Below are 24823 nucleotides of genomic sequence, written 5' to 3'. Positions count from 1 at the left end.
TTTAAAGGTGCTGTTTCAAAAAACAAGAGCAAAAAATGTTTATTAGAAATTACATTTTTAAATATAGACCTTGGAACCATTCGTCTGTCAGTTCATGTTCATCAGAAGCTGAGAATATGAAAAGTTTTCATCAGTGTTTTTTTTTTTTTTTTTTTGAAGTTTGAAATAGAAGTCTGGTGTCTAAAAAAATGATGGTGCTTTGCTTTACAGCATACAGTAATTCTGCTTTTGGGAGCCACATAAAGAAGCCTACTGGGACAAGTTCTGTAGGGAGAGGAGGAGAGTAATTAAATTAGAAAATATAAAAGAAATGGCCCAGATCTCACGACGTTTTACCTCACAATTTAGCTCGGGGGGCAGGATGGCTCTTCTTTTGTTTCATTCTTCCTTAAACCAGCTATTTCATCTCTTTTGTAATTTCTCTCCCCCTCTTTAGGGGAAAAATAGCACAAGGTAGGAGAAGAAAGTAGGTCGGTGGCTGAGAATTGATTGATGTGGTGTGGCTAAAGTCTGATTTTCATACTTCCACTTAAAAAGCCTGTACCTATATATATCTAAATTCCGCTCATCATTCTTAATTCTTGAAGAGCCTTTTAAACCTTCATGTTCTGTGATGTAATTAACATGTAGAGCTTACATTAGGTTACATCACAACATCAAAAGAAAGAGGGATGAATCCAGGTGTCACAGATCTCAAGTGATCAGTATGTCATTTCCATATCAGTGTTTTAGTACCAGTTTCATTTTTTTTGTCCCTCAGGTACACTTGGCCTCCATGTCATAGAGATGCAGCAATTCAATCATGATGGTCTCAATCTGAGTCTTGGTGATGTCTGCACAAACAACCTGCAGAGAGACAAGCAAACAAATAAACAAACAAACAAACAAACAAAAAAAAAAAAATCAATCATTAATACAGATCCCAGAGCTGGTCTACCTGCACCCTATATCTGAGATGACAACTAAATATTAGTTCTGGTAATTAATAATAGGTGTGTTGTAGTGTTGTTCTTGCAGTTTAGTGAAACAACTGCTGGGTCATTCCATGTCAAATCAAATTTCGGAATTTTTGAATTCAAATTTTTGATTTTGTTCATTTTTTTTTTTTTCTGGAGGAAGACAAACATAAATAGTGATGAAAACCAAAATATTAAATGCCATGGATGAATGTTTATTGAGCAATCCACTATTTTGTAGAGCGGGGTCAAAATGACCATTTTCACCTATGGCACCATTGTGACCCACCAAATGTGGGTCACTTTGCACACAGCTAATACTTGTTTTCCTTTTAAAGAGGAATGTCTGAAGAATAAATAATGTTGAAACTAGAAATGTATATTGTTTCCCTCTATGAAAACAATTGCATAGAACATTTGTGTTTGAGTGCCATAAATATTATTTTTCTGCGTGCCTGTAACTCAATAAGTATGATTTGACATTCTGGTTCTTAGTGAACTTTTCTTTTGGTATGGTAATTTTTAAGACCCTACATGGTTCAATCTCATAGATATGGGGATCTCAATGCAGCTCCACGTCCAAATTATTGAATATTACACATTTTCAATGTTCAAAAAACCAAATGTTGAAACTAGAAATATAGCTTGTTTCCCTTGATCTAAAACATTTGAATAGAACATACCCATCTGAGTGCCAAAAATACACTAAAAAAAGTCAAGTTGTGGCACATTAACTTGCTCAGTTAACTTGCTAAGTCTAAGATATCACAACGTGAAGCGCAGTCATAGATTGAGTAGTATCCACTGCTAAAGGGCATATTTGGTGGAATCGTGGCATATTGGAAAGGTCTCTTACACTTGAAATAGTTCATCCCGGGTAATTCTAAACCCAGGTAAATGGGATCTTGGGTTTCTTATTTCCCGTTTCACACTGTTCATACTTCACCTGGAGTTAACAATTAATCCTGGTTATTCATAATCTGACATGTCATACTATACATACTGAAAGTCTGGGTTACTGTTCTTATTTGCATATATGCAGTGTCAACAGTCATGACTGGATAAACAAAATCACATTTGGTTTTCAACCATTGAAAATTGGTTGAAAATTCAACAATTTGGACATGGAGATATTTTTAACACTTCTTGAGTTACAGGCAGCCAAATAAAAAACATTTTTGGGACTCAGACAGGTATGTTCTATGCAATTGTTTTGATATAGGGAAGCAAGATACATTTCTTCTTTCAATAATATTTGTTCTTCAGACATTCTTTTTTAAATACAATAAATTTTCAACCACTGAAAATTGGTAAAATTCTACAATTTGAATAGAGGCACATTGGGATCCCCATATCTCTCGGATTGAACCATATAAGGCCTTTAAAATGAAGACTCCAAAAGAGAAGTTTATTAAGAACCAGAATCTTTCAGATATCTTTAATACTTCTTGAATTACAGGCATGCAAACTTTGGAAAAAGAAGAAATGTTTTTTACCATTTTGGAACTGTCATCATTGGCACATAATACAACAAAGATTGCTAAAGTCAACAGATTTAACTAATAGACCTACCAATCTCTCTGTAAAAATAAATGATGCTGCTATCTTCATAAACTAATTTTTACCCCCCTGTAATTTGGCTCCAAAACTCTAGTGAAAATGATCGTTTTCATCCCCCTCTACATAATATTGAATTTCTCAGTAAACATGTCTCATCCATGACATTTAATATTTTGGCTTTCTTCTTCATTTATGCATGTCTTTCACCAAAAAAAGAAATGATCAAAATCAAATTTTTTTACCCAGGGACCTCTGGTTGAGTTGAAACAGAATGACCAGTTTCAGTTTCCTCTAAGTCGACTTGCAGTGGCTACATGTTTACCTCAAATGTCTATTCTAAATAGGTCATTGTAAACAGGAAACCCAACACGAGTGAGAGGAAGGTGCTCAAAACCAGAGAGTGGGGCATGGTAAATTTAACTAGATTGAATGTTCCATGAAACAAGTTACCAATAGTACCAAAAGCCTAAAATCTGCTAATTTTTAGGCTCAGATGGCATCACACAGGGATGCACCGATATAGAAATTTTGACTGTGATAATTATTATATTTAATAATAACCAATAATTATTTATATTTTGTATTCAAATATTTTTGGATTTATAAGTCATAACCGATATTTTGGCTGATATTCTGGTATCAATCCCGATCTCTACATGCATCAAATAACACTAAACATCATATACAACTGCAGAAAATAACCTTTCGCATTCCACAATTATTTAACAAATGTAAGCCCCTTCCCCAAACTATTGGAATAAAGAAACTGTACATTTCTCTGGCCAACTATTTTTCATAAATTTTAAATGGAAAACATTGCTTTAGCAAACATAATGAATAAAACAAATATAATAAGGAAATAAAATGCCTGTGTCCCATGGATAAAATACATTTTTAAATACATACAAGTAATATTTACAGCAGTGGCCAAAAGTGATGTCCAGAGGTGATATTTGTTTTAAAGGGTTAGTTCACCCAAAAATGAAAATTCTGTCATTAATTCGTTCATTTTCGGAAAACAAATTAAGATATTTTTGATAAAATCCGATGGCTTAGTGAGGCCTGCATTGCCAGCAAGACAATTAACTCTTTCAATGCCCAGAAAGCTACTAAAGACATATTTAAAACAGTTCATGTGACTACGTTGGTTCAACCTTAATGTTATGAAGTGACAAGAATACTTTTTGTGCACCAAAAAAACAAATAACTTTATTTAACAATATCTAGTGATGGGTGATTTCAAAACACACTGCTACACTTGTTTCGAATCAGTGGTTCGGAGCGTGTATCAAACTGGCAAAGTCATGCCCCACTGGTGAACCATTGAAATTTCGAAACACTTATGATGTAACGAAGCCTCGTTTACTGAAATCACGTGACTTTGGCAGTTTGATACGCGCTCCGAAACAGGAAAAATGAACTCTTTTTTCAATGATTTCTGTAAAATCATTTGCAGACACTGCCAGACTTATTTGAATACATTTTTCACATCATTATTTTGGCTTAAGTCAGATATCCCTGCATTAAACAACACATAAAGCAAAACAAACTTGAGGTTGGTCGCTTTATATGCCAGATGCTCTTTTCTTGTCTAAAAATATGATTATTGGCCAGAATAAGATAAAATGAATACCAGGAATTATGCCGCAAGACTACATAGCCTCTATGATTGTCTAGAAAAAAAAATTGTGTCTTAAATTGCGAATACAAAGTCTATTGAATTCTTGTGACAGCACTTAACAGAATTCTAGGAAACTGAAGCAAAGCAAGTGGCTTTGAAACACATGAAATGGTTTGTTTTTTTCTTTTTAAATATTACTTGGGGGTGTCACCAAGGGAACTTGTGTGAAAGACAAAGCTATTTCTCTCAGCCCAGGCAGCAACCATTAGGTGCCCCTATTGCCATGGGAACAACATCCAGCACTCTAAAGGTTACTGCAATCGTGGCTCAATTGATGCCTGATTCAGCTCTGGCACAAGTAAGACTCAAACTAGTCAACGTTCAGTCTCAGTGACTCAATGCAGACACAGCATGACCCAAATGCTGCCCGAACATTTTATGTTTTTCGCCACATGAAACTGTAAAACTCCTACCTGCCACCACTCTAGTTCTCCTCTGGGGAGCTGCACTCCATACGTCTGGAGAGCAAGATAGAGGGAGGTGAGGGCAAGGTGTTGAGGCTTATGGCGGACACACACAGAGCCATGGTAACTGTCTTTTAATACAGCCAGGGCAGTCTCTGCGATGGGGGTCCGAGACCAGGCATGGCGATTTAACAGACTCCTCACAGAGAGCAGGTAGTGCAGCAGGTACTGAGGAGCAGCAAAAAGAAGTTTGTTAAAAGGGGCAAAAATATAAATTACGTTTTGAAAGCATTAGTTAGAGAAGGTACAAAGATAAGAGTAATGCTGCAACATATAATTGATAAAATTGTTAACAATTGAGAATGAAAATAATAAATCAATCCATTAAGTCTTGGCATTGTACGTAACTTCTGCCAGTGACGCCACTTTAAAGGTTTAGTTCACCCAAAAATTACTTTTCTGTCATTAATTACTCACCCTCATGTTGTTCCAAACCCGTAAGACCTTCGTTCGTCTTTGGAACACAAATTAAGATATTTTTGATGAAATCTGAGAACTATCTGGTCTCCGACAGACTGCCACACAACGACCACGCTGTTTACGTAGTAAACACAGAGCAGTGCTTACAGGTTCTACGTCAGAACGGCGACTCATTATTGTCCAGCTCCTGTGTCAGCATCACACGCATGCTTCACGATGTTCACATGACCAGCGTCGGCCAACACTGAGCTGGCGTTCTGATGTAGAACCCGGAAGCCCGCACTGTGTTTACTACATCAACTGCGTAGGAGACGAAAAAAGAGAAGAAACTGTTGAATAAAGTCATTATTTTTGTTTGTTTTTTGCGTACAAAAAGTGTTCTCGTCGCTTCATAACATTAAGCTTGAACCACTGCAGTCATGTGGACTATTTTAATGATGTCTTCACTACCTTTCTGGGCCTTGAAATTGGTCGTTGTGTTACAGTCTATTGGAGACCAGATAGCTCATAGATTTCATCAAAAATATCTTAATTTGTGTTCCGAAGATGAACGAAGGTCTTACGGGTGTGGAATGACATGAGGGTGAGTAATTAATGACAGAATTTTCATTTTTGGGTGAACTAACCCTTTAACAAGGAAAAATTAATAAAAGAAATGAATAAAAGACATCAATAAAAACAATAATATTGAATAAATTCAAATATGAAAGATTTTGCATACACCAGTATAACTTATATATTATAGTTTTTATTAATATTTTCAGTTTTGTAAATATTACTATTTAGTATTCATTAATTTATACCGCAATTTTAGTTTCATTTATTCCCAAGTAGTCGTTTTAATGTTTCAACTTATTTTCATTTAGTTTAATATTTCACATTATATTTATATTTTATTCTACCTTCATTTCTATTAGCAATAAAAAGTTTAGTTAACAATAATAACCCTGATTTTAAAGTAATAAAAAGTGCATGTCTGTGGAAAAAAAGCACATTAACTTGCATTTTACAGTTACCTTGTGATTAAATGCGGCATTTGATTTAGCAAAACTAGTTCTTTACTTCGTTATTGTAAATTGATTACAGTAGAGCATTAGTATTATTTTAAACACAAGGTACAATATACATTCTATAGACTTCAATTTGCAAACCATCCAGGCAAAAAGTCTGATGCAATAGTTCACCCAAAAATGAATTCTGAATTCATGAATGAATTCATCATTTGCTTAGCCCATGTTATTTCAACCTATACAACTTTACTTTTCTCTGGACAACAGATATACCGCGGATACAAAAAAAGCTAGCATTGCTAACTGCATTACCTTGTGTGGATGCTCAAAGGACACTTGGAAGTTAAGCTGCCGAAGGATGAGGAGCTCACACTGTACTATACTGTCCCTCAACTCCCAGAACTTCCCATCCAGTTCCAGTGGTTCACTGTCTGGGTGAAAATACCTAGATCGAAGAAGAAAAAGAACAAGTGAGCTACTATGCATTGAGCTTGAAAACTAAACAGCTATTTAATATCCCCTTTTATACCTGTGACAGACATTGATTATATCTCTTGTCCTGAGATGCTGCTCTTCTACTTTGCCTGCAAGGTAGATGGCAGACATGGCCACTAGGTAAGGCTCATAGACCTGCAAACTGGCAGACTGGAAGAACCTGTGATACAGCACACATGCTGTAGCCATTGGCACAGATCTCATGCCTAACTTCACTCCTACAGATGTGGAAAACATTGGATGCATTCAATTAGAAACTGCAAAGCAATTCAACCTTTGACAATGATAATGAACAAGCAGTATATACAATTCCAACAGTAATTGAAATTAAAAACACATCTCTAAACATTTCAGATTGCGAATTGCAAATACCAGTCTCGATGATAAACCGGCATACTCTGAAGTGTATTTTGGAGTCCTCGACATATTCAGTACTTCCTCTGCCTCTCGCCTCATTGACACCTGCAGATGTTGACGCCTGCGTGCTCATTTTACGTCTTGCAACAAACTGGTTATAGCTTCAAAGCGTATTATTCCGTTTAGACTTACTGTTTGTGTGCATTTTACAACGGAACAACTACATAGTCAATATTCGTGCGCAAAAAATATTGACTTTACTTCGGCTGATCGTTAAGAGACCAACGTAGTGCTCCAATGGTCTACAGCGCCCCCAACGTACGGGAAGACAAAACTGTGCTCTGAACGAAAAATAAATATTTATTTCTATTTTAAACTATTATATAAAAATATAAAAGATGATTTTGACACTTAAAAATAGCCACTTTCACAAGAAACTGTCTTAAACAGTCAAAGAGCACAAAAAAGGGAACTGGTTTAAACTGACATTTTAAGAGGTTGCTAGGAGACCACTGCCAACACATCCGTGCGGAAAGATGTCGACTAGTTACTCTGCAAACCAGGTCTTTAAATTGTCATTATTCTACGTTATTTTGTTTTCTGATTATGGTATTGAATCACCTTGACATATAACATGTTTATTATTATTTCTGCAGTATGAAAGCGCCTTTAGGTCGCAAAAGCTCCAGAATTGGACCGTCCCAAAACATTTCAAGGAGGTAACGTCATTGGGCAAGGAATTTGATCTTCTTCTTTTTTTCGACACAGAAATCTTTCGTAACATTATAAATGTCTTAACTGCCACTTTTGATTAATTTAATGCATCCTTGATAAGTATTGATTTCTTTCAGAAAACCTTACTGACCCCAAACGTTTTGTAGTGCAGGGTACATTTTACTGTTACTGAGCATTTCCATTAGGCAAAACAATTAACAATGCCACTGTCATTAAACTTTAAATGCTAAAACATGCACGTCAATCAAACAGAATGCATCAACATTATAAATGTCTTCACTTATTTAAAAAGCAAAATTAATTATTGGCTTCAAAAGTCGTTTTTTCTTTAAATGAAGCAGTTACACAAAATGGAGGGAATTTTGTTCATATTACAAATGCTTGTGTTTGGTCTGTTTACTTCTTTTTTGTTACTCAAGAGACCATCAGCAGCAGAAGGCCACACTACATTTATAGCCACAGACCGTGGCCATCTTCTACCTGGTGTGAGAAAAAAGGTTTGTTTGATGATTTACATGAGTTGCATGGAATTTAAATGTAATAATCAAGCTTATGAATTTTTGCAACATACATTTTTCTATTTATAAATAATTTCATTATTAGAGTGGAAGTGCATGGCCAGCATTCCAAGGCACATGGGATTTACCTCGCCAAATCCCCCCTGCTTCCATAAACCCCACTGCCCGCTCACAAGAGGGACAGGATCGCCTCCGGACCTGGGGAAGGATTAAATTTGCCACAAATCAGGCTCATGAGGCTATCAGCAGATCCTCTCACAATGTGTTGGTGGGTATTTAATATTGCCTACTTATGATGTTGTTATAAAAATGACATTGTTTATGAATTCTGACAAAAACAATATCTTTACAGGAAAACATAAATGTGGAACAGCCTGCCGAAGAGTCAAAAATACCTGCGAGTGACCTAGACCAAAATGAGAGGCCCAAATCACAGAATAGCCAAGATAAGTCTAGACCAACAAGCCAACAAGCCCAGTCTAACCCAGTAAACCTTGATGAAAACCAAGTCCAATCTAGACCAGGAAGTCACCACAGCCAACAGTCTCCATCCAGACCAGCCACTCAGGAAAGCCAAGCTGAGGTGAGACCACCAACCCAGAACAGCAGACCAGCATCTCAGCAGAAATAACACCAATTTTAATCAGATCCCCTGCATGGGCAGTTATAAAAGTTCTTCCACGAAATGGCATTATATAAGTGTAACACTTCTTTGAAAAACACTTACTTTACAGATATTATTTTTGTGTTTCTGTTGATTTATAACTGTGCTCTCCGTTTGTGCACAATGCGTGTGTGTGTGTGTGTGTGTGTGTGTGAGAACACATTAACTGAATTGTTTCAATGAAGCTAAAGCTGATTAGTTTTACTAAATGGCTTTTGTAATGGAATCTGCTTAGATGAAATGCTGCCTGAGTGCAGGGTCAAGTATCACCAGAAAATATAACAGAGTACCTTAATATCTGTATTTTAATAATATTCTTAAAAAAGATAAAAACATCATTAGAGATTTGTTAATATTTTTTCTTTATTTGCTCAATAATGCACTGACAAACCTGTAGGGCCCATACAACACAAAATCAGCTTGATTCACTAGTCATCGGTTAATTTTTGTGGTGCCTGAAAGCAAATGAGTGATTTTGGTAGCAGACACTGAAAGCCTGGGAAACCAAAGTTGAACTTACAGGGATGGTTCAACCAAAAATTAAAATTCTGTCATTGTTTACCCATCCTCATGTCATTCCAAACCTCTATGACTTTCTTTTTTCTGTGGAACATAAGAAGGTATTTTCAATTTTGTCAATGGTCACCAAAATTGTCTGGTTACCAACATTATTCACAATAATAGTCAGTCAGTCATACAGGTTTGGAACAACATGAGGGTCAGTAAATGATGACAGAATTTACATTTTTGGATCAATTACCCCTTTATGAATCCCTCTAAGTCAGTCACAGGTCCTTAGGTGAAGGCCCAGGACTCTTGTTAAAACATTTTTCCACTCTCCGTTGATAAACGTTCAATAAAACAGCTGCATGGTCAACTCACAATGTTACAATGTTGTCGATGTGTTTATTTACAAGATAACTCTTCAGTAGTAATATCAGTGGCAAACTTCAATGTAACTCACACAGATGGAAATGCAGAGCTTCAGAGGATCCATAATTTATATATATATATATATATATATATATATATATATATATATATATATATTATATATATATATATATATAAAAAGCAAACAGTCTTCATAGCCAAAAAATACACATTCAAATCAACAAATTGTCTGACCAAGAATGACATGAGTAGGTCACATCTAAACTGTTAATATCAGATCTAATAGTGTTCTCAAGCTAGAGACTATTAGGCATCAAAGTAGTTTAACACTAATTCCAAATATCTGATAGAAAACTATATACTTTAATAATTATATATATGGTATACAAGGGTCTTGCAAATATGCTAGGATGAAATATATTTACCTGCCACATGCATTTATTTACAAAAAGCTACACTTTTTGTAGTTTTAATACAAAGGCAAATGTTATCAGTTGGTCATACTAATAATTGTGTATCAAAATCAGAATACATATACTGATCTTTAAACAGACTCTTTGAAATGTATATCTAGGTTTGAAATATGTTGTACATACAGCAAGATATGTCACATGAGCACCTTCAGACTATCTTTTACAGAAAATTATTTAATCTTTCCTAATAGCATGTAGTTGGGAAAAAATGTCAGTGGATCTGCTAATATAATGTGCAATGCAATTTTATTTTCAAAAGAACTTCAAAAGAAAATGTCTGCCGCTGATATCATTGTTCTTCAAATGTAGCTTATACTCAAGAATTGTATTTAATGCAGAGTGCAGTTTCATTTATATACTGAAAAAGTGCCATGATGGTGATACAACCAATATTTTTGACTAACAAATAAAATTTATTCTTGCTGCTATATTACTAACCATAAAAGTACCCATTACCTGTTTACGGTTTATAAAATCTTAAAATGTCAACTAACATCGTACACTAAATTCACGCCTTCAACCTAAACCATCAAATCTATTCAATTTAACAGAAACATATTCCCAAATTCAAATAATAGAAGTCTGTAAAGATTGTAAATATTTTTTGTCACTTTATATGCTTATCCCAATGATTGTCTACAACCAAAATGGAATCCAACAAAGGCACCACACAATACCTAAAATAATTAAACTCTTTTACACTGTATCATAAAACTATTAATAGGTATCTGAGCAGCTAAAAGAGAAAATAAACCAGTGCTCACTATCAAAGATCACACCTTTCTAAGTTTGTACAGTTAGACCAAAAATAGACCACAGTGATACACGTCTGCTCAAGCACTAGATCACAAAGCAGTGTGTGCTGATTAGATATTAAAAGAAGAGAAAAACAGATAAACATGTGGAATGATCACTCAACTCTAGTATTAATAACAGTGGTGTGCAGTAATAATGCTTTTGGCTGAGTCATGGCATGTTGATAAGAGACTGGTTCAAGGGTAAGAAAAGGCACAGAAAAACAGACCCACACAGTGGGATGAAGAGCAGCAGCTGGCAGCAGGTCGGCTCAAAAACACACGGGACTTGCACAGGTACGTCGATAGGTCACTTTCGAGAGCGTTTACAACTTAGCCCATTCTGATACGACTCCTACAGCAAAACGAGATCTTCAGCAAATGATTCCAGACTTGTGCAAATGTCACCATATCAGCAGCTGAGCAACATTCAGAGATGGCTGAACAGTTTCAGTCAACTTTCAGTGGAATGAACTTATTTGCCAAGTAGCAATGCTTCACGATATAAAACAAAGCGCAAACTGGTATTCCCTCCATTGTCTGTTAATAACTCACCCTGTGAAGCATCTGTGGAAACTCGATTGTCAATATCATCCTACTTCTTGGTTCACAGGAGCTTTTTTAACAACACTTGAACTTTCATTACTGGCTTTCAAGTGGGTGGGCTCTACTTTCGTGGAATTAGTGATGGCCACACCCACTTTTTCAGTTTTTGTCTTGTTAGTTGGAGCAGGTTGAGGATGTGACTTCCGGGGAGGAGCCTTCAAAGTGGGATGGTGTGGATCATCCCCAATGTTGACAGACAAATTGGTGTACAATGGCTCCAACTCTTTGGACAGGAGCTCATATGTCAGTGAGTTCAGTCCATCTGAGCGCCAGTTCAGCCTTGTGCGCTTCAGCAAATCAAACCTATGAGAATCAATTCATGAAGAGGAGCTGACTCAATAAACAGACTGAACAAATGGATAAAATAGCAAATCAATCAATCAATCAATCAATCAATCTATCTATAACAACAACATATTATTATTATTATTATATTATACTACAGAACATGTGTAATATAATATAATATAATATATAATTTATACAGCAGTTCATTCTGGTTCTCGAATTTGATTGGTTGAGGTCTTTCCAGCCATGCGATATTCTACCAGTATCACCACGGGAATCGTTTCACCATTTGAATCACTCCGCTGTCAGCCTTCTCACTGTGAGTGTCATGGCGGATGAGCAAACTCACCATATTTGTATAGATACTACTGTTATTTTGTAACGGAATGTAGTTTTTGAGTATTTTTTATATTGAAATAGACTGAAACAAGGACGTTGTTTTTACTTTAAATATTTTACGAGACACAACTGGCAAATGCATTGACTAGCGCTGTCATGGGAATGTCTTAAATGTTAAAAGGACAAAGATATCGCTTTCCTCAGTGGACATTCAAACTGATTTTGTGATTATGAGTATAAGATTGACCTGAAGAATATTAGCTAGATGCAGGTAATGCACTTGCTTAGTCGATCTCTCTCTCATAATACTCTACCCTATATATAACAATGAGTTTCAATGAAGCAACTCAATTCTTCGTTATTAGTTCTAAAGTGACGTTTTAGAATTATTAACAGAGGCTTGGGCTCAACTGTTAAACTGTCAACTTGAGATTTTAATCCGTGGCGGAAGGAAGTAGTTCCTCACTAAAGAGGGTTTTTAAAGACAATCCGTTGTTGTTTCTTATTTATTTACACACTCGTGCCGTCGAACTGGTGTATAAACGTAATATCACACTCATGGCCGTGCGATATGGCTGTATATCAGCACGCTGTGATTACCTACGGCACTCGGCCTGATATACAGCCATATCGCATGGCTACTCGTGTGATATTGCTCATATAATATAATTTGCCATGTGACATCACCTTCTCGGGTTCTGCTCATTACCCCGATCTCCTTTATGTTTGATCATCTTATAATGACCAATGGCCAAAGGGGGACGCATTATCTTCATCCCAGAGAGACGGACTCTAAAGGCAAAACCACAGGGCAAGTACAAATAGTAATACAGTATATAAGAAAAAAAAAAAAAAAACATCTAGAAGAAGGATGGTATAAATTATCAAAAGGACAGAGACAAAAGAGAGAGCAGCACAAAGCACAGCAGGAAAACCATTTCCAGCAGAGTCCGCTAGGTGGGCCAGATGGATTTGAACTAACTAGAAAACTACTGTTGTTGAGAATTCTTATGTAAAAAGGTTCTAAACACAACTCAAAATCCCCAAAAGGTTCATCTAAAGTTGGAGAGTCTAATCCAGCTTTTAAATACTTAAAACTTTGGGTTCTTGCCTCTGGAGCAGCCATCTGAGTCATCTGAGTCAGGCAAGGATACTAACTGACGGTTAATTATGCGACAGTCAGGTTTGCAAATCACCATGAGCTGATATGCCCTTCAAAATGATCTCCAACAACACGTAACGTCAGTTTTCCCAAAACACAGAGCCGGCTCCTGGATTATCTCCACTAAAAATACTTTTTTGTCGAGAACTAGATTTGATCTGTACCCTAAAAAATTGCTCATGGTAAATCAAACCGTGTACGCATATTAAACAACAAAGAACATAAAAAACACTTATAGACTCAGGTGCTGCCATGTCAAAGACGTTCAGCAGCAAGCAGAGGTGTCATACCCATTCAAAGGGATTTTTGAGCCAAATGGAGTTTGAATGCAACTTCCAAAATATTTTTACATTTGATAATTCAGTTTCAAGGTTATTGTAGATACAAAATTATTAATGCCCCAAAGTCATCACCTTTTGCTGAACTTCACTGTTTTGAAGCCAAAATATGTAGCCTAATTTTATGCAACTCATAAATTAGAGGAGTTTTTGTGTGTGGATGGTTGATTTTTACATTTAATCATTCAATTTCAAGGTTATTGTAGATACAACATTATTAGTATCCCAAAGTCATCGCCTTTTGCTGAATTTCGCTGTTTTGAAGCTAAAATATATAGTCTTTTTTTTTTGTGAATCAACAAGACTTAAATCAGTGGGTACTGACTGGCTGTTCATATGACGACACGAAGCTAAACATTATTTTTTTAATACTGTTTAAAACTGTTATTTAATATATAGTTCAGGCCAATTATTGTCTTGCATTTATGTCACCTCTAAAAAGTTGTAAAATTGGAATTGGATTTCCTTTTACAAATACACCTTCCTCAAAAGTTCTGAAAGAATTGTTGATGGAAAGAATCGTTAGGGTTTAAAACTATAAAGAACATGTTCCAAATCCTCAACACTATCCACTACATCTGACTCATTCTGGTTTCAAGGCTTCAACAACTTCAGACTTTTAAGTTTCTCACTGTCAAAGAAACAACATTACTTGAATTTATAATTGAATCAAAGGCAATAATCACTGAAGTAATACTGTCATCTAAATAGTTGGAAGCCTTGAGTCCAAACTGGTGATTCATGCATGTACTTACTGGTCCCTCCTGTGGCTATGCGGGGGAGGGCATGAGGGATAGACGGATGCAGTGAAAATGAGAATAATGACAAGAGACCAATGAGAATGTGAACTGAAAACAAAATGATAATGGAGAGATGTGCAACACAAATGCTTAATAGGATGTAGACGTGCCAGTTTCTTTGATCTGTACTACATTTCAGACTGTTTTATGCTGAAATAACTCATGCAAATGCATCATAAACTGTATTCTGCCATCCTCACCGAGCTGCGATGTCATCGTCCTCCCCTCCCCAGCCCCAATACTGGTTCGGAAAGCCGTTCATTTTAAGGTACTGCTCCGGAGTTACAGCAGACACCCCTCCGAAGTACTGAGAGTATGGAAGCCTGCGGTGGAGTCAGAGCATGATTTGGTGAGGCACAGAGGAATAAGGTCATCTGTCTCTTCATCAATCATTCCATCTGAAGTGTCACGGCTTCCCCTGCAGTTTAATGTTAGTCTGTACATCTGCATTATGGGTGGATGGAAAACCTGGACCTTGGTAACAAAGAATGCTGATGAAGCTGGTGTTGTAATAACTCACTGTTCTGAACTACTTTGTAGAATACCATACTACCTTACCATGCACTGAATAATCATATGACCTGCTGAATTTGGCAAAATGTGCAGTATACAACTGGGCTAAGTAAAATAACCCACAATGCAATAAGCGCAAGGTGTAATCTTTTAAAACTTTTCCATGACTCATTTTAAACTGCTGCCAAATGTAAAGGAAAAACTATATATAATCTGTCTAACTATGAATGTGATTTCATTGCATTTCCGTGTGTTCTTTGTAAAAATCAGAAAAAAAAGGATTATAAAAGCAAACATACTTTCACTTATGATCAATTTAATGTGTCACTCACTGCTGAACAAATGTAATAATTTAATTTCATTTAATTTTTGAGTGATAGCTAGATGAGCTGCTGCTATGCATCTTTCTTCCTAATCTATCTGTATTTCTACCCAAGGACTAACTCTCTGAGTCATGTCTGAATGCTTTACAGCCTTCAGTGGATTCATCACAGAGAGGTCCTGATGCTGTCCTCAGCCTTGGTGGACTGAATATATGGGTTGTTTTCTCTGCGATCTCTCCATTCTTAGTGAATGTTTATATCTAGGTGGACATTGTGGCTGCAGAGTACAGAAAAGCAGACTCGGTGACCCGAAATGTGCAGACCTGGATGTCAATTTAGAGGACCAGACCCATGAGTTACTGCATACACCTGTGTCAGCACTAATAATGAATGAACTACATAGTCTGTTTTACCATGCGTGAAGAGAATGAACTTTTTGTTTCTAGAAGTTCTCTTAGATTTAGCCTATTGTATTCTACAAAATGTAAAAATAGTTGTTTGAAATTGTTGTGAAATTTGGCACACAGATAGAGGACAGTCTGAACATTAACCACAACAATTTTGGAGTCTCTAACCCAAACCCTCTAGCGCCACCAACTGTCCAAAGTTGCACTAATGTTTATGCTAATAACTTTTAAACCGTAAGGACTAGAACAATTTTTTTCCCCCTCTATCTCATAATTGTTCATCATGAAATTTTTTCTGCCATTTTGAATTTTCTGAAAAACATACATTTTCGAACTCCTCCTTGACCGTTTGTCTGATTTTCATGGAAACCGAACCAGATCATCTTCAGACCAATGCCGACACAAAAACATGGAATTCAAGTTGATTAGTCAAACCATCTTTGAATACCATGCAAACGAATTTGACAAAGAGCATGCCAAAATGGACATGAGGCTATATCTCCACAATGCTTTAGCGTATTCTGAGCCAATTTGGTGTGTGTTATAACAACCATGACCTGAGGTTACCTGCACAGTTTCAGCACAGTGCCAACTAATGGTCAGGAGAAATGAAAAATGTCTATTTTTAAAACTTCTGAACAGTTTGGCCAAAAAAATCACAAATCACAAACTAATTGCTTTACATTTGACGTAAAATGCCAAGTTGAACGATTTTCCCAAAATTTGTGATTTTGAATTTTGTCATAAAAAGATGTATTTTACGAATACACTGGCGTATCATTACGAAATCTGTTAAGTGTCATCGGCACCAAGCCCTGAAGGTACTCAAATTTTCAGGGCTGCACCACCTTGCAGTCAAGAATTGTAATGAAATGCTAATGCAAACAGTGCTAATAGCTTTTGATTAATTTTGCCTATTGTAATGAAGCTATTCTTAATAGATTTCTTTGGTCATGACAAGAACATAGATACTAATTTTGCTATAGTCGGCCAAACTTCCCGTCCACCATTTAGATTTTCTTTAAAAAACTTTTTTTTTTTTGAACACCCCTAGACCATTGCTCCAATTTTCACGAAAATTGATTTCAGATCATCCTCAGACCATGCTGACAAAAAAAAAAGACATGAAATTCAAGTCAATTCATCAAACCATTCTGATGAACAGCATGCCAAAATGTGAGGCTATATCTCCGTAACGCTTCAGCATATTCTGATCAAACTTGGTGTGTATTATGACAAACATGATCTAGGCTATTTTGTTACCAATAATGTTTGTCCGATTTTTACCAAATTCGAATCAGATCATCTTCAGCCCATGCTGGCAAATTGTTATGGATTTCGTGTCGATAGATGAAACCGTTTTCAAATGTTTTCACATCATCAACGAATGTGATGGCATGCCGCCAAACTGCATTTGATGCTGGAAATCTCTGGAAAGATTTGATATATTGACACCAAAAGTAATAAGCAATTATTTCGCATGATTGTATTTATGGGCTTTCAACTATTTTGCTTAAAAAATGTCTCCAAATGTCTTTACTCACTTTTGAAGTTGGTCTGATGCTTGCTGCCTTGACTTTTAGATCCTCATTCTGCCTCTGTGGTGCTATTTAAAAATTGTTGTCCTTGTATTTGTTTCTTTTTATTCTGAAATTGCGTGATTTTAACTGAAAATCATTTTTAGTATTTTTTTAAATATAATTTATTTACTTAATTTACACTACCATTCAAAAGTTTGAAGTTAATCAGAAATGTTTCTTGAGCAGCAAATCAGCATATCAGAATGATTTTCTAAAGGATCATGTGACACTGAAGACTGGATTAATGATGCTGAAAATACAGCTTTGCCATCACAGGAATAAATTAGTTTTTACATTTTTAAATAGAAAGGTTATTTTGTAATACTGTAATAATACTTTACAATATTACTGTTTTTTTTACTGTATTTTTGATCAAAGAAATGCAGTCTTGGTGAGTATAAGTGACTTCTTTCAAAAACAAAAACAAAAAAAATCTTAACAACCCCAAACTTTTGAACAGTAGTGTATATTGGTATCTAACTTAGACACTGTTCAACTACCCAACAAATATAAAATTAGGGAAATGATAAAATTAGAGAAATGGTTCGTGAAAACACAAAAATCCAGTCATAGTGGGTACCTGTATCTGAACTTGTCCATAGCCACAGAGAGGTGTGTAGGATACTGGGGGTGGCAGGTGTAGGTATTGTGGTCATTCTCAGGTAGCAGGTCGACGTCATGCAGGAAAATACAGCTCCAGTCCTCCTCTTTCAGCGCCTCTCGCACTCCAACATTCAGCAACTTTGCTCGGTTAAACGTGGAGTTCCCTGACTGATAACACAGACTATGAGGAAATCAACTGTACACAAATGCATTCTTCGGCAAGAATAAAACACTAATATAGCCTGACAATAAGCTATGAGGTATGTTTACCCTTTGTCACAGCTACTTCCTTTAATTACTGCTAGGACTTTTTCCATACAATAGATGTGACAAGTCAGCGTAACGACAAACAAGAGACCTGGTGCACAATGTAAATGCCGTAGTGGACCTGCTGGCGCTGCAAAAAGGGGTGCAGATGGTAGAGGAGGGCGCGGAGGTGGGTCTGGCGGTTCCGGTAGGGGACCACGATGGCTGTGTGGTGCCGTGGCTCACAGTCTGGTGGGCGGTAATGACCCCCTAAGGTCACCAAGGGGTTCTTCTCTTTTATCTCCTCTAGGGAGGGGGGTGTGGAGAGGTGGACAGAAACAGGACCCACTGGCAGACAGCAGGGGGAGAGCACACATGCACTTGTTGTATAAAATCTGTTCTACAACATCAAATTAAAGAAATAGTTTCCCTAAAAATGTAAATGATGTCATTATTGAATTAACGTTATGTCGTTCCAAACCTGTATGACTCACTTCCTTTTTGTTGAAATTTCTGACTAGGGATGCACATTATATTGGACCATATCAATTATTGCACAATATCAGAGAAATGTTTTTAATTTATTGCATTGGTTGATATTGAATATTTAATTGTTCATGCTCGTTTTAAGATTACCTTTGCTGCCATCTAATGCTTGCTTAATCTTTAAAACACTGAGAACGTGAGTGACAGTTAAAAAGTAAAATGTAATAATTCAAACATAAAAATTAAAATTGTTTAAAATTTTTAAATGGGCAATATAATAGAAATATTTTTTAAAAAATGTATTTAATTCATGTTTTAAAATGTAGTTAAATAAAATATTACATTAATGAATCATATTTAATGGCATATATGAAGGCATATTTAAAACTGTTTATTGAATTGATAATTATTTAATTTTATTTTTAGGCATTTTTAGTCCTTCATAAACATTAACATATCTCAAAATGAATATCCGTTTCCCATACTGTACATTATAATGTTGTGATGGCTAAATTCACTTGTAGCGTTTTAGATTTTATTTTTTTTATACACAACTGTAAAAAGGTATTTTTGATTGTCAACCATAAATGAAAATAACTGGCATCATCCAGAACTTTAATTCCAGAGGACATGGAATTTAGTACATTCAGTACATTCTTCAAAATATCTTTTTTTGTGATCCACAGGAGAAAGAAAGTCACAAGTTTGGAAAGATAAAGTGTAAATAAATGATGACAGAATCATAATTTTTGGTTCAACTAAAAAAAGTGTGTTTAACACACTAAAAACCGCAATGAGACAAAGTGAATGAACACATCCAATTATTGATCAATGTCTTAATCACTTCAGTGTGGATTTATATCTACCCAGCAGTGGAGAGGGCAGTGTACAGTCCCTGAGCTGCTGTTCTGGTCCACTGGGTCCTGGATGGTGGAGCAGCAGAGAGGTGAGGTTGGTGTAGACGTCATGCGGTCGAGAGTAGTCAATCTCAGGCTCGGTGGAATGAACCAAAACAGACACTAGGCCACGAAAGCCTCCCAGAGAGAAGTACAGGACAAACGCAAACTGGAAGCCCACCAACAGAGCCAGAGTGCAGGGGGAGTCCAGCGCTCGACCGCAGCACACCATTATGACATCCAAAATGGAGCAGGAGTGACAGAGGAAGGGAGGACAGGAAAGTCAAAAGGGGTGGACAAGGGAGAGATAAGAGCAGAGAGATGGAGTGAGGGTGAAGCAAGATGCATGAGAGAGGGAAGAGAGGAAGGATAACAGGGGTGACAAGGAGAAAATAAAGTAAGCTCAGTGAGCTAAGGAAAGGACATCTATGGCATGAGTGGGAGTCACTGGAAAAACAGAGGAAAACAAAAATCAATAGTGACAGATCCATCACATCTAACTAGAAAAGAGAACTTTAAAGCGCCAGTGTGCCCTGGATCAATGCCAGATCTCACATGAAATCAGCAAAAAACATGCAGTTTTTGGGTCATTCCTGTTATAATAATATTGTCATTTTTGGAAGCATTTCTATGAATACAAAAATCAGACTTTCAGAATTATGCTCACTTGATTATTTACACAATGCAAAAGAAAAAAATCCTAAATAATAATATTTTTTTTAATAAATTTTAATACATTTCTTTACATGGGGTTGTCAATCTGAAGGTATTTTTGATATGTTTAACAATCTTTTGAAATTTTCATTGTAATATAGCAATTTCTGTAACTTTACATAACCTAAAAGAATGTTTTAAAGTAAGATGAACATTCTAAAACCACAAAACATCACAGAATTCTTTAAATCCATAATATTTGCTCATGTTTGTACTATAATATTTGCTTATGTTTGTACTGTTGTTAATAATCATTCCTGGAGGATGATGTCATTAAGGCAGTGGCTTTTATTAGTTATGAAAAGTTAAACTAAAGGCTCATGAAAAAACTGAAATAATTACCAATTATTTACAAGCAATATTTACAAGAAAACCTGCTTAGTTTAAAACATTTTTATGAAAAATCCCTGTAATATTTCTAAATAAATTTCTTTTCTTTTTTTCTTTTTTTTAAATCTACTATTTAGAAATGCATGGCACACTGACATTGCAAAAATGGCAACAAACACTTAATAAAAACATAATCACTTAGTTTTGATTTTGTCAACAAATAACTAACATCATCGCCATATTTAAAAACTGTGAGTACATTAGGCTATTTTAATATGCCAGGACATGTGGACATGAAAGTGTGCTGCATAACAGGAATGAGCCTTTTATCAATGGATATCAGAGTGGTGTTCAATTTGAGTACCTGGGCTGACTGGTCATAAACACAGGGTTGACGGACCACTGTCCTCCTCCTCTTGTCCATCACAGAGCATTGTGCACCTTGAAGAGACAGACAGTTCTGGACTGATTAACAAGATCTCCTGCTTATTTATAAACAAGCTCGTCTTTTGCATTACGATAATACTGAAATGTATTTATTAAGCAACCATGCATGCAGCAATGACAAAAGAAGAAGAAGCGCAAACCAACGAGCAATTACTGCAAAATAATTGTCAATATGACGGATAATTTCACCACTTCAGGTCAAGCGTTTCCTCTGACTCACCGGGATCACAGCGACGCTTCAAATGAGGCTCCAGCGGCAGTCGATAACTAGGCCTTTATTTAATATTAATCCATCTATTGTGAATAATCATTCCTCTCTGCCGCACGAAACCGTGTATAATACCCGCAGTCGCATTAAGCGCGTTGTGTCGTTGTTTTGAAACGCGTCCTGAGCGCGTCCGACGCTTATAGCAGAGACCCGCTGACAGACATGTTTGATGCGGTGACGCGCTACCAACGGGCATTCTTTGACGCTGTTACAATAAAAGCCCTAAGATACCTGTGTTAAAATCAGAGTGCTGCCTACTAGTGAGAAAACACTACAGGTTTAATACTAGAGGCCGTTTTCATACGACAGATGATCTTGTGATGACGGGAAAGCGAAATTAATTTGATGAAAAAGGGAAACTATGTGTAATCATGTGGATTATATGTAAGTGGTTATAATGTGATTTTGTCATGTGAATTATGGCGTCTGTGAAATTGTTTCCGTCCTCAACAAAACAGATTCAATCTATGATTACAAAAATGTTTTCATAATAGTATAGCTGGGGTGATTCTGCTCAAACTGTTATCTACAAAAATTGTTCGACAATTTCCAAAAGAATAGTTCTTTCAAATATTTGAACTTACAAAATCATCTAATAATTATGAATAATCAGGATGTTTCGTAAATTATACTTTCAGAGTCATGTTGGCCAAAAAATCCTTAAATTTAAATATAAGTAGTCAAATTGTCAAGTGTGGCTGCAGATAGTGCAGGTTTTAATTATATAGTCTTGGGCAAAAATTGTAACTTAGCACAGAATAGCCTTCCCCAACTTGCACATAGCTTTTTACAGGAAGAAGAGTCAGTGTTGTTCTACTCAATGTTAATGGCTTCAAACAGTTCATGAGTAACATCAAACTTTGGTAACACTTTGTAAAGTATTTATAAAGGTGCTTGTTCATGACTAATAAGTCATTCACAATTGCATTATAAATCGTTGATAAGAAGTTATAACTGCATGAATAAAATGGGCGACCTTAACACAATACCTGCCAAATAGAGTTGCTTTTAACTCACATTTTATAAATGCTTAAAAAATGTATTTATTCACACTTATTTAACTCAAATCTAGATTCCTGATTCATTTCATGGTGCAACAAAAACATACTATTATAGTGAGACCGAAGGGTGTTGTATTTATTCATGGTTTTCCCAATAATATCTAATGACTGCCACTTTTCTTACTATGTTGCTTACCAGAAGTTACTGTCTTACCCATGATACTCTGCAAAAAGGTCATGATGCCTATTCACAGCAGTGTATAAAACTGATTTCTTGTTATCAAGATGAAATTCAAACTTTATTTTGAAAATAAAAACATAAGAGCACAACCATAACTTGGTAAGAAATTAATAATGAAAAATTTAATTCCATTATTAGATACCTGTGTACTTTAATGTAAAGTGGACACTTGTGAACCATTTATTCATGAGTTACAAACATTAATAACCTGTGAAAGTGAACATTGATGTAAAGTGAACACTTGTGAACCATTTATTACATGAGTTTTAGTTTCCTACTAAAGCAAGGCAGTATTTGACTCTGTGCCGATTTAAAAAAAAATGTCACCTTTCTACTAAGCAGTCCAGTTTTATTGAAGGGCCACAGTGAGGCTTCTGTGCTTACGTCCGAATGCCGGCTCAGTATTGGCCAAAGCTGATCAGGTGTGATAAAAATCACATGTGTGTGATGCTGACACAGGAGCCTGGATGAGCTGAACGTAAACAATGAATGACACAGAAGAGAAGATATTGTTGAATGAAGTCATTATTTTTGTTTTGTTTTTGCACACAAAAAGTATTCTCGTCGCTTCATAAAATTAAGGTTGAACCACTGCAGTCACATCGACTGTTTTAATGAAGTCTTTAGTACCTTTCTAGGCCTTGAAAGTGTCAGTTAAATTGCTGTCTATGGACGAGAATTTATCTCTCGGATTTCATCAAAAAAATCTTAATTTGTGTTCTGAAGATGAACAAAGGTCTTACGGGTGTGGAACGACATGAGGGTGAGTAATTAATGACAGAATTTTCATTTTTGAGTGAACTAACCCTTTAAAATCAGCTTCCTATTGAAAAAAAAAAACTAATTGTAGGCTAATGCCTGAAAGTTGAGAACTGGTTGTCAGGCATGAACTTAATAAACACTTACATTATACATATACATATACATTATACAAGTTTGGGTTTAGAAAGATTTTTTATAGATATTTATAAAGATTTTTTATTTATATGCCAAAGAAATGTATATTTTTATTCAGCAAAGATGCATTAAATTGATCAAAAATGACAGTAAATAAATGTATAATGTTAGAAAAGATTTCTATTTCAAACTAGTTTGTGTTCAAAATCTTGGGATAAGAAATAGTTCAAAGAATGAAAAATATTATTTTTTATTATGAGTAACAAATGCATGGCAGAGCTGGTCATGTGACCAACATTAAGGTACAAACCTTGATGAACTGCGACTTCTGACCCAAAGACCCAGGCATGTGTCCCTCAATAAAAGTGGATAATGCTCAGCTGTCTTTGCTACACAGTCACCCCAGACCTGAAAAACAAAGTACACTTCTATCATAAATTTATGTTCAAAATTAGTTTTGTAAATTTGTTAATTTTATTAGAAAGGCTTGAAGTCTTCCTAAAGAGTACCACAGCGGGACGCTGTTTAAAATACATTTGAAAAATGTAATACAATAGTTTTACAAAATAAATTGAAAGTTTACTTCAGCAGATATACATAAGTCCGTTCAAGGTTGTTGCTTAATATATCTACTATTACATTCATATTTTTGTAATGTACGAAGCTGGAAGATTCCTTACTCCGCCAAAAACATGTTTGTTTTTGATTATCATCTCTATCGCGGTCACGCTCACGTGACATTGTCATTTATGAAAGTTTGTATTATTTGCATGCGTTTTAAAACCATATCAGTTTAAACGTCTAATATATAGTTTTCCGAGCACACACAGAAAAAATGCAAATATACTGTTGGTAGCACATCCTTGGCTGCGTTTCTCAAAAGCATTTTGAGCTAAATTGGTAGTAGAGAAGATGCCTTTTTGGGGAAACGCAGCCCTGATAGGTAGCACGCTGCTGTCTATTCTGTTAACGAGAATCCAAAACAGAAAATCGCTTACTGCTCTTGTTTAAATAACTTTAGTACCAATTTCTTACCCAAATATGCTCTAGCGAGGAGATAAACGCGACGAACTGTAGTATACAGCCAGCGCACTCAGGGGAGGAGCTAATGCTTTCTGTCGTCAGTTGTGGGCGGGGCCTGTTTCCATGTGACGTCACAGCAGAAAGCCTTTATAAACAAGACGCTTAGAACGTCTCACTGTTGTTCGCTTCGGAGACGGTTTCTCGGCGTCGTGTACATATGGATCACTTTCACAGGCGCTTATAACTTGAGTTTTGTGCATATATTTTTGATTTTATTCAAGTGGATGCAAGTGG

General features: G+C 35.9%; 3 protein-coding genes across 6 annotated transcripts; 1 reads left to right on the top strand and 2 right to left on the bottom strand.

Moving 5' to 3' along the window:
- On the bottom strand, positions 1-7220 carry ccnq (cyclin Q). The gene is made up of 5 exons (XM_051880226.1): positions 6959-7220; positions 6621-6804; positions 6404-6536; positions 4611-4829; positions 1-846 (listed from the first exon to the last, which is right to left on the bottom strand). Exons 1-5 carry the CDS (start codon positions 7074-7076, stop codon positions 757-759), a joined length of 744 nt encoding a protein of 247 aa, XP_051736186.1. The 5' UTR covers positions 7077-7220; the 3' UTR covers positions 1-756.
- Positions 7221-7359: 139 nt separating this feature from the next.
- On the top strand, positions 7360-9910 carry cfap126 (cilia and flagella associated protein 126). The gene is made up of 5 exons (XM_051880227.1): positions 7360-7506; positions 7600-7662; positions 8098-8175; positions 8282-8464; positions 8549-9910. The coding sequence occupies exons 1-5, from the start codon at positions 7480-7482 to the stop codon at positions 8825-8827; spliced, it is 630 nt and encodes a 209-aa protein (XP_051736187.1). The 5' UTR covers positions 7360-7479; the 3' UTR covers positions 8828-9910.
- b4galt3 (UDP-Gal:betaGlcNAc beta 1,4- galactosyltransferase, polypeptide 3) lies at positions 9199-23891 on the bottom strand. Of its 4 annotated transcripts, XM_051880223.1 has the most exons (9): positions 23817-23891; positions 22937-23081; positions 21017-21093; positions 19579-20055; positions 18339-18574; positions 17958-18148; positions 14755-14877; positions 12942-13046; positions 9199-11930 (listed from the first exon to the last, which is right to left on the bottom strand). In XM_051880223.1, exons 4-9 carry the CDS (start codon positions 19838-19840, stop codon positions 11612-11614), a joined length of 1236 nt encoding a protein of 411 aa, XP_051736183.1. In that variant the 5' UTR covers positions 19841-20055; positions 21017-21093; positions 22937-23081; positions 23817-23891; the 3' UTR covers positions 9199-11611. The 4 variants fall into 4 exon arrangements, with proteins under 4 accessions (XP_051736183.1, XP_051736184.1, XP_051736182.1 ...); XM_051880224.1 differs by lacking the exons at positions 22937-23081; positions 23817-23891 and adding an exon at positions 21320-21585 and having other exon boundaries at positions 18369-18574; XM_051880222.1 differs by lacking the exons at positions 22937-23081; positions 23817-23891 and adding an exon at positions 21320-21582.
- Positions 23892-24823: the final 932 nt, after the last annotated feature.

Source organism: Ctenopharyngodon idella, chromosome 22, assembly GCF_019924925.1.
Source record: "Ctenopharyngodon idella isolate HZGC_01 chromosome 22, HZGC01, whole genome shotgun sequence".
NCBI classification, from domain to species: Eukaryota; Metazoa; Chordata; class Actinopteri; order Cypriniformes; family Xenocyprididae; genus Ctenopharyngodon; species Ctenopharyngodon idella.
The sequence above is the reverse complement of the archived record's forward strand: the minus strand, read 5'-3'. Positions and strand labels throughout refer to the sequence as shown.

Bases quoted from the DNA above. Each gene is read 5' to 3' on its own strand.
- cfap126 (XM_051880227.1), top strand. From the start codon at position 7,480: ATGTCGACTAGTTACTCTGCAAACCAG. The intron at 7,507-7,599 runs GTCTTTAAATTG...TTATTTCTGCAG, and splicing joins CTAGTTACTCTGCAAACCAG to TATGAAAGCGCCTTTAGGTC. The intron at 8,465-8,548 runs GTGGGTATTTAA...ATATCTTTACAG, and splicing joins GATCCTCTCACAATGTGTTG to GAAAACATAAATGTGGAACA.
- ccnq (XM_051880226.1), bottom strand. From the start codon at position 7,076: ATGAGCACGCAGGCGTCAACATCTGCAGGTGTCAATGAGGCGAGAGGC. The intron at 6,805-6,958 runs GTATTTGCAATT...CCACATCTGTAG, and splicing joins CCGGTTTATCATCGAGACTG to GAGTGAAGTTAGGCATGAGA. The intron at 6,537-6,620 runs GTATAAAAGGGG...TCTTCGATCTAG, and splicing joins ATAATCAATGTCTGTCACAG to GTATTTTCACCCAGACAGTG.
- b4galt3 (XM_051880223.1), bottom strand. From the start codon at position 19,840: ATGGTGTGCTGCGGTCGAGCGCTGGACTCCCCCTGCACTCTGGCTCTG. The intron at 18,575-19,578 runs GTAGATATAAAT...GCTGTCTGCCAG, and splicing joins ACTGCCCTCTCCACTGCTGG to TGGGTCCTGTTTCTGTCCAC. The intron at 13,047-14,754 runs GTGAGGATGGCA...TTTTGCCTTTAG, and splicing joins GACGATGACATCGCAGCTCG to AGTCCGTCTCTCTGGGATGA.